Source organism: Chenopodium album, chromosome 4, assembly GCF_948465745.1.
Source record: "Chenopodium album chromosome 4, dcCheAlbu1.1, whole genome shotgun sequence".
NCBI lineage: Eukaryota > Viridiplantae > Streptophyta > Magnoliopsida > Caryophyllales > Amaranthaceae > Chenopodium > Chenopodium album.
The window spans coordinates 16,036,088-16,048,796 of record NC_137837.1 but is presented as its reverse complement, the minus strand read 5'-3'; the positions used below and the strand labels follow the sequence as shown (position 1 = coordinate 16,048,796).

Sequence of the window (12,709 nt, the reverse complement as noted above, 5' to 3'; positions counted from 1 at the left end):
AGATGGACAATTTTATGTCAACCTCTTCATATGTTCGTCGCCATTAAATTCTACGAGTAAAATTTATATCAAGCTCAAAATATTCACGTTTTTTTGCAGCATTCAACCATGACTCGTAGTTGTGAGTATCATCATAACAAGAAAATTCGTAATGAAAACGTTGTAAATAGAATATATCGTTCTCAACTAAAACCTTGCTCACAAAATTATTGTTACAGATTTTTGTCATGTTGCACAATGGAGGCATTGATGTATAATAATATTCTGGTATCTCATTAAAGTAATATACACAAAAACATTAATTATTATTATTATCATTGATAAACTATTGTAATTAATTAAAAATAAAACTTCTTTTTATTAATAAGATATAAAAACATAAAAAAACAATTTGTCAGTTCAATTCAACTAGAATTATCTCTTATCTTTGTTCTACACCTCTATATAGAATAGTCTATTCTTTTCCTGTAATTCTGGTACATATATCTTGGGTCTCCTGTGAATGACGCTGGCAAGATTATTCTACTTCCCTCTTCAGAGTATATTAATCTAAACTAGGGAGTCACTTTGTATAATAAAAAGTTTGTCATGCCACCATATAAAATTTTCAGATCTTGGAGGCTACAAGGTAGAATTTCCCTAAAAGTTATAATTAAATTTTGTTTTTATGAAATATTAGAAGTATATCGATAATAAAACACTATATAACATTTTAATCTTAGAAAAATCTATCCAAAATTCGTTTACTCAGCATCCTATGTGTCACAATAATACTTATTTGTCGCCTACGTGACTCGACACTTGGCGAAAAACTGGTATGGGTTAATTCAAGGGTTACTTGTATGAGGTACTTATTCAAGGGTTACTTGTATGAGTTACTTATTCAGGGGTTACTTATATGAGTTATTTTAGGGGTTACTTGTATGAGTTACTTATTCAAGGGTTACTTGTAGGCCCCATACCAAACCAGTAACACCCTAGAAGTAACCTTTGACCAAAACCAGTAACACCCTACAAGTAACCTCTGACCAAACCAGCCGCACCCTACAAGTATTCTACAATCTAGTCATGTTACTATTGTTGTTTTTGTTGTTGAATTTTTTATGACGAATGTTCGATCTAAGATTCCACGAAGAAAACGAGCTCACATTTCTTCAATTCTCATTGATTTCACTCAAATGTTGTTGATGATTTTAAGATTAATTAAAAGCAAATTTTTCACAGCAATTTGACACCCAATTTGTACAATTTTGGGCTTTAATTAAAGCAATTTGGCAAACAGGAGAGAGAAAATGGGTGGAGTAGAGATATGGTTGTTGGTGATGTGTGGTCTTGGAGAAGAAGCTAAGAAAAGAGTAGAGAGAAAATGGATGAAGTAGAGATCAGACATGTTATTGGTGATGTGTAGTTTAGCTTGAAGACGAAGCTAAGAATTTTTTTTAAAAAAATAGAAATACAAAAAATTGTGGAGTTCAAATATTGATACTAACATTTGTACCTAAGAGAAGGGTCCGGTAATTTTATTATTTTGTACTCCGTAAAAATAATTATTAAACCATGTATGGTAATGATCAAACTCACAAAAATAAAGAAAAGTCCAAACAAGACATGACTTGCTCAATACAATTACGTCAAAGTGATAAGTGTCCATAGATTAACATTTTTTTTTTTGGTGTGTGTGTGTGTCCAACACACATTTAGGTGTGTCTTTTTCAAACACACTGTTTATAGGGACCACATACAACAATTTTTTTATTTTTTTTAACAAGCGCATACAACAATTGTATGTGTAGCCTTTACAATGGACGATGTGTCCTTTATAATTGTAAAACATAAGTTGACGGGAAAATAATTAGAAGAGTATAAAAGTTTACTAATGCACAATATAATCTGTATTTATTGCGGACTAGAACTAGATGTCATGGCCTCATGGGGAGGTCTTAGACCAAACTGGTCAAATCATTTCATGCAAAATGTACACTACAATTATTACAGTAATGTTTTTCCCAAAAAAAAACTCCGATAATTACTTGTACATTAATATTTAATACAGATAGCAGTCACATTACTCAATTTTTAGCAACAAAAGTACACTGCATTAAGAGGAGCATCCTATTGGCTACCTCGGTAAGGAACTCTACCTCTCTCTTAAACAGAGACCTCTGTAGTCTGTACACTTCTCATTTATTCATGGTAGTAATTGGTAATTGCCAAATTGCTCAATTTCTCCCAAAAATTCACACATTTTCCTCAATTTCACTCTCATTTCTTCACTTTTTTGTAAGTGGGTATTTCTTCTTTACATTACATTGGGGTTAATTTACCTGTTTTATCTTAGTTAGTTTTGTAATCTCTTCCTGAATTATGTTAGGGATTTGTAGCAGATTCTCTGTACTATAAAAAGTTTTGATCTTTGGAAAAAAAAAAAACGAACATTTTCTAAACTCTTGTTTGAATTATGATTAAGACTTTGAAGCAGATTTTTTGTACGTACAAAAAAGTTTTAATCTTTGGGGAAAATTGGTGGAGATTTTTCTCATTTATTAATTTTTTGGTTTGATTTATGTTTAGGAATTGAAGCAGATTTTCTGTACTTCATAAAGTTTTGATCTTTGAGGTTAAAATGGTGGAAAATTATCTAATTTCTTGTTTGATTTGTGTTTGGGAATTGAAGCAGATTTTCTGTAGTACAAAAGTTTTGATCTTTGGGAAGAAAAATGGTGGAACATTTGGAGTGTAAACATTGCAAAACATGGGAAGAAGAAATGTACTGGAAACATTTCAACTCCATGCATTTCTTCCAGACTTTAACCCCAAACTTCCATGATCATCTTGTAAGTTTTCTTAATTTTAGAAAAATTTGATCAAGTGGGTTTAGGTTTATGAAAGTGTTTATGTTAGTACTTAATACAAAATTAATAGTCAAGTGCACCAACTCTGCTCCACTATACTCTGAACAGTGAAAATGCACCAACTCCGTCAAAAATTAGTAGTCACGTTGATAGTGTAATTCGATCTAGTGTTACCCGGACAGATATATATTTTTTTTTCTTGTTTCTAGAATCTGAAATAATGTTTGTTAATGTGACTTTAATACAAAGTGTGGTGATTTATCCCAATTTCTTGAGGTTAGAGAATTATTAAATGTAGGATCATGCAATTTTAATCATGTTAAATGATTATTGTGGTATTTTAAAAAAGTAAGATCTCTTAACAAAAATCGAACTATTTCTCTGGTATAAACAATTTGTTGTTTTTGTTCTTGTGTTTTGAAATAGTAGACTATTTCACTTTTGATTTTACGAATTAAGGCACATTATTTTTGTAGTTAGTTTGTAATGTGGTACTACCTTGGAACTACTTACGTAGTATAACTAATCATACTACTGTAAAGAATTGTCAGTTAGAGTAATAGAGATAAAGATAAATATGGGTAGAACTAATGGGTTATTTCAAATGCAATGATGGGCATGTATGACATTGCTTGGTGCAGCTTACTTTCATGAGAAAGTTTTGAGATTTGATGATCAGATCGATTCTCGTGGTTGTAAAATAACTTGGATAGAGACTTTTTATGAGATAGGTATGATGGTTGTGTTATGTTTTCTTGAGGAATATATGTAGTTAATATTAGTACATAATTGAAAAATAAGTAGTTTGTAATACTCTTAGCCTATTTAAAATTGTTACTGTGATAGTGTGATGTGGGTATGATGGTGTGCTTGTGCCTTGTGCTATGTTTTCGAGGGTTATATCTTATATTTGCTTAACTGAAAAACATATGTATAGTACTTTGTCATGCCTTATAGCCTAGTTTCATACTTTCATTGTTATTGTATGATGTGTGTGTGTGGTACATTTACTTGTACCTTTGCAAAATCTTGAATTCTCGAGCCTCTTTAAGTGTTTCCTTTTTACTATGTATCAATCTTAATTTGAGTTTGAACAATCAGGTACTGCCTGAGAAATTCACTGCACACATGAAATCTCAGTTGCCAGATAAAGTATTTCTTAAAAGCCCGAGTGGGGGTGTGTGGGACATAGAGCTGCTTAAATCCGATGATCTTCTGTTTGTTGGAAATGGATGGAAAGACTTTGTGAAAGTCAATGAATTGAATGAAAACTGTGTCTTGATGTTCAAATTTAAGAGAAACTCGAGTTTTGAGGTGTTAATCTTTGATCAAGGGAGTTCTTGTGAGAAGGAGTCAACCTACTTTGTTAAGAAATGTAAGCATACTAAGTCTGAGCATGAAGGAAAAAAAAGGACTGCAAGAGAGGCATCCAACACTGAAACTATTGAGGATGGTGGTGAAGAAGATTCTGCTTTTGTTGCATCAAAGAAGTCCAAGAAAGATGATGAAGCAGTGGTTTCCTCCGGAGGAAAGGTGGACACTCAAGCTCCGAGAAAACGTGTGCTGAATGCAGCTGCAAAAGCTAGAGAAGGAACAAGAAGGATACTGCCATGCCGATTGCCAATCAAACGAAAAGCTCAATCTGGTAAGGATCCTAACTTTCTAAAAAACTTTCTCTTAATACTTGTAATCTTGAAATGAAAACCTACTTTAAGTGCAAGAGCTTGTTAATATACTTCTTTATGATTTGGTAGGAAAAAAGTCTTTCAGAAATGAAACAGACAAGGAACTGAGTGAAACATCACAGAGAGATGTGATCACAGCTGAAAATGGAGAAATTTCCCCTGAGAAAGTTGATTCTGAGAAGCTAGAGTCCCATTCTAGTAAGCATTGTTATTTAAAGTGTTTTTGTGAAATTAGAAGCTGAATTTTTTAAAAAATTGCATACATATGTTGATATTGTGTACTTAATTTGGCAGAAAAGAGCTTGAACAAAAATAATCAGATTTCAAGGAGGGAGTTGATCGCCCCGGAAAATGGTGAAAATTCTCCAACTGCAGAACGTTCTAAGAAATTGAAGGGCCAACCTGGTACCTTACTTATGAAATGGTAAAAGTGATTTGTGTGAATTCTGGAATTTTAAGAATTTCTGACAGTTGTGCTTGTGCATACTATAGCAGAAGAGCAGCCAAGTGGAAATCATGTTGAAAATGAACCGATACTGAATTCTGAGATGGACATAACCACTGAAAATGAAGAAAGGGAGTTGGTTGTGGACCATGCTCCTAAACTGAAGCCCCAATCTGGTCAGTTTAGTTTTGCAGATTGTCTTTGAGGAGTTGATTTATGAATATATGATAAAGGTGATGTCTTTGTCTACATATTGTGGCAGAAAAGAGGCCTAGTAGTAATGGAACTCCTAAGGAACCAACTCAGATACTAGAGAAGGAGATGATCACCCCAGAAAATGGCAAAAATTTCCCAGTTACAGGTTGTTCTAACGGATTCAAGGGTGAAGCAGGTAAGCTACTTTCTTCTTGAAACACCAAGATGTTTTATGAAAATATTCAGAAAGCTATTAGCTTACTATTGGCTGTATGCATGATCTGGCAGAAAAAGAAACAAGTAGAAGAAGAGGAATTATTAAGGAACGGAGTCAGATTTCTGGGCGGGAGGTGATTAGACCTAATTATAAGGAAACTTCCTCAGAAGAAGATCGTTCTCGCAAGTCTAGTGGAAAAAGGCGCAGACTGAAAAAGCAAGAGCCTCCTAATTCATCTAAAAAGCTGGTATTCAAAAGCGGTAATCCTCTATTCTTGTAGTTTGGTTGCCTGGTTGATGGGTTGCTTTTTTTTGTCTTTTCATTTATTACAATAGGGTGAAAACACTGTGTCTTGTTACTGATGCAAAGTCGGTCTTGATATATGATACTGGTGAAGTGGTGATCATAATATATTTTGTGAACAAAATGATATTAAATGGGGTTCATTTGATTGTTAAGTGTGGAAAGAGTTTATATGGGTTTTCAACTTTTTATCTTTATTTAGCTGTAAAAAGAGTAAATAAAACCTTGGACTTCTCTGCTCTAACCATCACTCCCCCCACCCTCCTTTCCTCAATCCTCCGACTTATCTCATCTTTACTGATGCTTCTTCCTACATCGTTACCCTCCTTCGACATTTTCAATGGATCAAAGTCCTTGTCATGAGGCTGAGCTTATAGCAATCCTCATATTTCCCTAGTCTGGGTGAGCTTATAGCTACCTGCATCGCAATGGTGGGCAGGACTTCACATTCTTATCAGATTCTAGGACTACTGTCCTAGGAGTAACAAGGAACTTAAAGATTGCTGATCAATAGTTCAATGTGTATATTCTTTTCAGGCAAAAGCATACGAGGCTAGAATTGGAAGCACTCAAAGAATACTGTGTGTCAGCCATCCCACGGTGGATTTAGTGGATCGTCTGCTAAGCTAGCTAGAAGAACTTCCAATGTCTTATATTGCTTTCTCCTTAGGAACTAACCCATTTATCAATAATTGTTGTAAAATATCTAGTCTCCTAGTCCTAGCTGCTATTTCAAACAAGTTTGTGCTTGACTGTAATAACTCTAATATTCTATCCTAATGACTATCTTTTGATACTTCAAGTACGACTTTAGCAGTTAATTAATACTAAGTATTATTTTTCCCTTAAACCAAAAAAAGAAGGGTGGATCCGTTACAGGATTATACTTAATATTCTGGAACTGGGTTGTGATTTTCAGTAAATATCAGTAATTTCAGGATTATACTTATTTTTAAATTTTTGCTCAAAATAGTTCCGGAAGAAAGGAAATCTGTGGTGAAGGAGTACATGTCAAACAGAAGGCTAGTTACTGAAGTGGAGAAAGAGGATGCTTTGCTAAGGGCTAATCCGAAACAAACTGAAGATAGCTTCATTGCAGTAATGCAGCCTACTAGTGTTTACAGGAAATTTTTCTTGGTAATTATATTCGGAAACACTTTTTCTTGTTTTGGTGTTTCCACTTTCCAGTATATTTCGTAAATGTTTTTTTACTGTTCTTGTTTTTTGCAGGACATTCCTGCAAAGTGGATGCAACAGCATCTCCCCTGCCGAAACCAAGAAGTAATTCTTCGTGTGGGCAAGAAAGTATGGCATACTTCTCTAATTACTTACGGCAAGAAAGATGCAAGTATCTCTACTGGATGGAAGAAATTTGCCCTTGACAATTCCTTGGAGGAGTCTGATGTGTTAGTCTTTAAACTGGCTAATCAGAAAGACAAGGCAAGTGCTGTGATGGATGTTGACATATTCAGAGTCATCGAGAAAACCACTCCTCCTCTTCCTGTAATGTCTTAGACTATTAGAAGGCTTTTAGTGGTCTAGCTAAGAAATTAGACTTTGTTTGCCTAATCTTTGGCTGTGTTTTGATATACTAACAGCCATCAGACTTATTGTAAATATAACTCTTAACAGACTTAACCTTTAAAAAATACCTGGTGTCCTGGTGTATGTATGATATGGTATTAAAATTGCATCAGCTTCCTTAGATGTGGCAATTTTGTCTGAAGTATTTTTTTTTTACTTCTGTTTTAAACTTTGTTTACTGGATATGTTTCTGGAACAATGTTACTGATTGTTGAAACGTTGCTAGTGATCTGCAGTAGTCATCTCGCGCTAGCAGCTAAGCTAATGCTTTTGTAATTCTTGTCTCGCATATTCTAGTTTCTTTGGTTGAGAGTTTTTAAGATTGTAAAATGCTACACTATGAAGGACAATGGAAACTCATTGTTGACTCTTGTTATTCATTGGTGATTTGGTGTAACATCAAAGCATATACTGTTAATCAAACTTTCCTTTTGATTTAATACTTTGAAATCTAATTGCTCCTTCTATGCAGCACGTACCCATGAGCTTTTCATTTTGATTTTGGCACAAGGTTGAAAACGTATTGTAGAAATTTTTATTAAAATTACACTACGTATATGTGTTGGTAAATTTACTAGATTTATACACACACAGTGGTTTATAAGAATACTTCATTTTTTACTTGGTATGTTTTAATAGATTCGTAATTTGCATAAATCACAAGTTTTATATCGATTAAGGATGGTTGTGAGCCGAACTGGGTTATGTCTCGTGCCAAGCCTAAGTGCCGTGACCTTGACTAAAATTATCGAGAGTCTTGAATGTGTATACATACATGATACATATACATGTATTTTTCTCGTGCATGATACGGAATTACGGACCACCATATGAAGCCAATAAGCTGTTACAATTTGTCAATTAATATAGTTCTATTATCTAGGGAAGGTAAAGAATATGTCAAATTCCAAAGATTTTGTCTTTAAAATAAATTGCATTTCTACTGTATCATGCAAAAACACATTAGCTATTAAACATCCCATTGGTAAATTTCATAGCCTATAATAATCTTTGTCACAAATCACTAATCTCGAGGTATAAACACTTCAAAGTTTCTGAAAAAGTGTGTTTTTCTTCAATCTAGCTTCTGGGTTATCAATTGTGAGTAAAATCTTTTCTTTTTCTCCAGATTGTTTTTTTGTTTTAAATTATTTTTTGTTTTTTGGGTGTTTAATTATTTTTATGTTTGATTTTTGTTTTTTTTAGGTGATTAATTTGAGCAACAATGGAGGAGAAATCAGATTGTGAGAATTGTAGGACATGGGAAGAAGAGATGTATTGGAAACATTTCAATTCCATGCATTTTTATCAAATTCTACCCCAAAACTTCCATGATCATCTTGTTAGTTTTCTTCAATTTTTTAATTTTTATTTATTTTTGTTATTATTTTTTATTTTTCTTAATTTTGCTGTCAATTTCATGTTAACTACCTTTAATTAATACAAGTATTATAAAATCCAGAATCCCATATCTTAAATTGTGCCGAAAATTTTAGCCATTTAATGTGCAAAAATGTTTGTTGATATGCCTTTATTTATGCAACATGCTAGGTTTTGACTTTTGAGGTGTTTGTGAATTATAGTGATTTGCTCTTGAAAACATGCATTTTTGCATTTGATTTGATTTCAGTGGGAAAGACTGTCTTAAATTGGTATACTGAATGTAATGTGTTAGTGATTGTTGTTAGGGTAATAAAGTAAATGAGCTTGTATATGCTATGGACTCAATTGTGAGTAGGAGTGATAGGTGGATAAGTATTTTTATTTTCCGAATGAATCACTAGAGCATTACAAATTACAATAGATGAATAGGGAAGGGGCCGGGCTGGGGTGATTCAAACGGTGACCTATCGTATAAATGCCCTTAGTGAAGTTTGCATAGGTATTAAGGTGATTTGGGAAGGACATACAAAGAATGCTGAAAGGTGAAACAAAGCCTAACTACGTACAGCTTGAATTTTGTTTAATAGAATCTGTGTACATGGAGTGAGTTATTTAGTCTATAGCATGATGGGAATTTGTTGATCGTATACGGTTACACCAATTGAGTGGCCGTGCTCGGGTTAAAATTTCAGTGTATGCTTGAAGAATTTACTATGTATTGAGTACACCTTTCGGCCTGTTTGTTATGTTTTATGAAAGTTTGTGGTACCTGCTTATGATTCATAATTCCAAACTTGGCCATCTTTAATGAACAGCGATTATTATACTTTTTATTTGTATAGAAGATGGCCTTGTTGATACAATTTCCTGTGTAATTTGAACTTGATCATGAACAAACAGGTATTGCCTGAGAAATTTGCTATGCATATGAAAACCCATTTACCAGAAAAATTGTCTCTCAAAGGCCCCAGTGGTAATGTATGGCAAGTGGATATTCAGACAACTGATAATGTGCTGCTTGTCGGGAATGAGTGGAAGGACTTTGTGAAAACTTACAAGCTAAGAGAAAATTGTCTCTTGATGTTTAAATATAAGCGTAACTCAAGTTTTGAGGTCTTAATTTTTGACCAAGAGAGTTTGTGTGAAGAGGAAGCATCCTATTTTATGAAGAAATGCAGCCACACCAAGCCAGTAAATGAAAATCATAAGAAGAGAATTGTGAGAGAAGGTTCAAACACCAATGTAATTGATGACGATATAGATGATGATTCTGCATATGTTGTATCTAAGAAGTCTAAGAATAATGTTGATGGGGAGGTAAACTGTTTGGGACGAGAGGAGAACACTCAAAATCCTAGGAATCAGATGTTAAATATGGCTATAAAGAAAAATGGCAGAGGCATGCCAAGAAAGATGAAAGAACCATGCAATTCTTTGAGTAAATCAAAGGCCCAACCTAGTAAGCACCTTATATTTTGTGTTTCTTGAAAGAATTTTCTACTTAACATGAAATAAGGAGTGTTGAATATCCTTGTGTACATCGTTTTGTAGAGGAAAAGCCCGGCATAAATGAAGCTACCCATGTAGTGAGTCAGGTTTCACTACAAGACCTGAACACCCCTGAAAACGGAGAAAGTTCCCCCAGGAAAGATCATTCTAACAAGTTGAAGGACCAATTTGGTACGTGTTATAGTTACATCATATTGCCCTGAAATGAGTAGCTATTTTGTGTAATAATGTGAAGTTATGCTACTCGGCTCTTATTTATCTTGAATACCTGTGTTAGACCCTCAGCACTCCAACAACCAATGTGGGAGTGGAATCCTTATACATTTTATTTGTATTCAAAATTGGACTTGAGATAAGAATTTTAACCAGAAGTAGGTATAATTAAATCTATATTATGTCGCAATTAATAATTTTTATTAGAAGTATTCTATTATCAGAACTATGCTTAATTGCTTATGATCTTTGGGCCCATAATTTTTAACTAGGGGTATATTAAACTTACTTGTGTCTGTGTATCATAGATAAGAAGTTATGAATTTATCCTTTTTTTTTTTTTGTATATTTTTAGCAGACAAGAATCCTAGCGGAAATGACGCTGCCCAAGAACCAGGTACAAATTCAGGGAGAGACTGGAGCACCCCTGAGTATAGAGAAGGTTCCTTAGAGATTAATAATCACCACAAATCTAAAACAATATCTGGTAAGCATCGTGATGTATTATTATACAGTATAAATATTAGAAAGTTACTACATCACTATTGACTATGCCGAAATTTGGCAGGAAAGGAGCCAAGTGAAAATGGTACATCAGAAAAAATAAGTCAATTTTTGGGTAGCAAGCCAATAGTTCTAAATTTTGAAGAATGTTCTCCGACGGCGGATGCTTCTCACAGTCATAGAAGGAAAAGAGGCAGACCAAAGAAACAGGCAGTTCCTATGTCGTCAATGAAACAGGTGTCCAGAAGTGGTAAATCTCTTATCTAATGAACTTATGTCACCTCAATGTTACTTCAATAAAAATTATGGTAACAGGTAAAACATATACATGTAAATGTTGATCTCGATTTTTGGTGAAAAATTTGTGTCTTGATTATTAGACACTAGAAAAAAGAAATTTCTAATGTTGATACATAGTTGTAGGCTTAACCTGCTTTTTTTGCCCTGAAGTAGTTTCATCTGAAAAGGAATGCCCCGAGTATGTGTCCAATAGAAGGGCGGTGACTGAGATGGAGAAAGCAGATGCTTTGCTAAGGGCTAACCAAGAACAAACTGAAAAAAGTTTCACTGTAGTGATGCGACCTAGTAGTGTTTACAGGAGGTTTTACTTGGTATTGATTCCTTACCAAATCTATCAATTCTGTTCATATAAATCCTTCCATTACAACTCCATATAAGCTTTGCTGCAGTGTATCTAGCTTCAACTTTGAGAGTATTGATAAAATTATGTTGCTGTATTTCATATACTACGTATAAACTTACATTCATAATATATCTTGTTATAAACCTACAACCATAGTTCAATCATGAAAACAACCGCTATTTAGTAACAAAGGGAGTAATGAATATTAACATCATAGCAGTGAAAATTTCTTTTGTGCTTTTCTCTTTGCCAGAGCATTCCTGCAGACTGGATGAACAAGCACCTTGCTCTCCAAAACCAGGACATCATTCTCCGAGTGGAGAATAATATATGGCACGCCAAGTTTTATTATAATGGGAAAAGATGTGTGGGAGGACTCTCAGGTGGGTGGAAAAAATTTGCCTTCGAGAATTCCTTGGAAGAATTTGACGTCCTACTCTTCAAGCTTGCTAACCCGAAGGATGATGCAACTGTCTTTGACGTTGAAATATTCAGAGTGATCCCGAAGATCCTCCCTCCCCTCCAAGTGAGTTCTTCCATTTTGACATGAAGATCTTCTATAGGCTACATTAGCTTCTTGATCTTTAACTGCACTGTAATGGATTTGCAGGCATTTGATATGATATGATACATGTACCTTTTCGAACTACTTCGTAAAAGATAAGGCAATTATGAATGTTGGAGTCAAATATTTACTGGCTTTTTCAATATAATTGACATTAATCATGTAGCATTGGTCAAGTGACATTGAGGGGGCTTTTGGTTCAAATCAGTTGATTGAAACGGATCGGGAACCCATACCAAGGAGGTATGGATTGAGAATTTCATATTGATTGTATTGGTAATTGGTGTCTTAAATCTAGTAATGTTTGAAAGTACTAACAAAGTAACAACCATCATGAGTGATGAAATGGCTGCTATAGCTTTTTTCAATGGAGAAGTTGTGCAACAAACTTTGGGAGATACTTTATTAGAGTATTTCCATTAAAATTTGTTGAAAAATTTAAGTCTAAAGCATCAACATCTTTTCATATGGAGTATCATTGTAGTAACTAGTAATTGTATATTCCCTTTGTTTTTTATCTGCTTGCTCCATTTTCTCAACATGATAAACATATTGTATGTTACAAGTAAATCACCGAAAAAAAATATTTTGAATCAATTAATAGCAATCGG

At 34.0% G+C, this 12,709-nt stretch overlaps 2 protein-coding genes across 5 annotated transcripts; both read left to right on the top strand.

Annotated features, from left to right (window-relative positions):
• Positions 1 to 4,227: 4,227 nt before the first annotated feature.
• Positions 4,228 to 7,363, top strand: LOC145626762 (uncharacterized). The gene is made up of 8 exons (XM_081679236.1): positions 4,228 to 4,497; positions 4,607 to 4,735; positions 4,832 to 4,942; positions 5,030 to 5,158; positions 5,245 to 5,373; positions 5,466 to 5,654; positions 6,671 to 6,834; positions 6,928 to 7,363. The coding sequence occupies exons 4-8, from the start codon at positions 5,086 to 5,088 to the stop codon at positions 7,210 to 7,212; spliced, it is 840 nt and encodes a 279-aa protein (XP_081535362.1). The 5' UTR covers positions 4,228 to 4,497; positions 4,607 to 4,735; positions 4,832 to 4,942; positions 5,030 to 5,085; the 3' UTR covers positions 7,213 to 7,363.
• Positions 7,364 to 8,020: 657 nt separating this feature from the next.
• On the top strand, positions 8,021 to 12,371 carry LOC145626760 (B3 domain-containing protein REM16-like). 4 transcript variants are annotated; one of them, XM_081679235.1, is made up of 9 exons: positions 8,021 to 8,382; positions 8,488 to 8,623; positions 9,565 to 10,123; positions 10,216 to 10,344; positions 10,742 to 10,873; positions 10,955 to 11,140; positions 11,341 to 11,501; positions 11,787 to 12,059; positions 12,144 to 12,371. In XM_081679235.1, exons 2-9 carry the CDS (start codon positions 8,507 to 8,509, stop codon positions 12,159 to 12,161), a joined length of 1,575 nt encoding a protein of 524 aa, XP_081535361.1. In that variant the 5' UTR covers positions 8,021 to 8,382; positions 8,488 to 8,506; the 3' UTR covers positions 12,162 to 12,371. The 4 variants fall into 4 exon arrangements, with proteins under 4 accessions (XP_081535361.1, XP_081535360.1, XP_081535359.1 ...); XM_081679234.1 differs by having other exon boundaries at positions 8,022 to 8,382; positions 11,344 to 11,501; positions 11,787 to 12,371; XM_081679233.1 differs by having other exon boundaries at positions 8,023 to 8,382; positions 10,745 to 10,873; positions 11,787 to 12,371.
• The last annotated feature ends 338 nt before the right edge of the window (positions 12,372 to 12,709 follow it).

What these genes read in the sequence shown, in the direction of transcription:
- LOC145626762 (XM_081679236.1), top strand. Translation starts at nt 5,086, where the DNA reads ATGGACATAACCACTGAAAATGAAGAAAGGGAGTTGGTTGTGGACCAT. An exon ending in TAAACTGAAGCCCCAATCTG is followed by an intron (nt 5,159 to 5,244) that starts GTCAGTTTAGTT and finishes ATATTGTGGCAG; the next exon opens with AAAAGAGGCCTAGTAGTAAT. An exon ending in TTTACAGGAAATTTTTCTTG is followed by an intron (nt 6,835 to 6,927) that starts GTAATTATATTC and finishes TGTTTTTTGCAG; the next exon opens with GACATTCCTGCAAAGTGGAT.
- LOC145626760 (XM_081679232.1), top strand. Translation starts at nt 8,507, where the DNA reads ATGGAGGAGAAATCAGATTGTGAGAATTGTAGGACATGGGAAGAAGAG. An exon ending in TAAATCAAAGGCCCAACCTA is followed by an intron (nt 10,124 to 10,215) that starts GTAAGCACCTTA and finishes ATCGTTTTGTAG; the next exon opens with AGGAAAAGCCCGGCATAAAT. An exon ending in TTTACAGGAGGTTTTACTTG is followed by an intron (nt 11,502 to 11,786) that starts GTATTGATTCCT and finishes TCTCTTTGCCAG; the next exon opens with AGCATTCCTGCAGACTGGAT.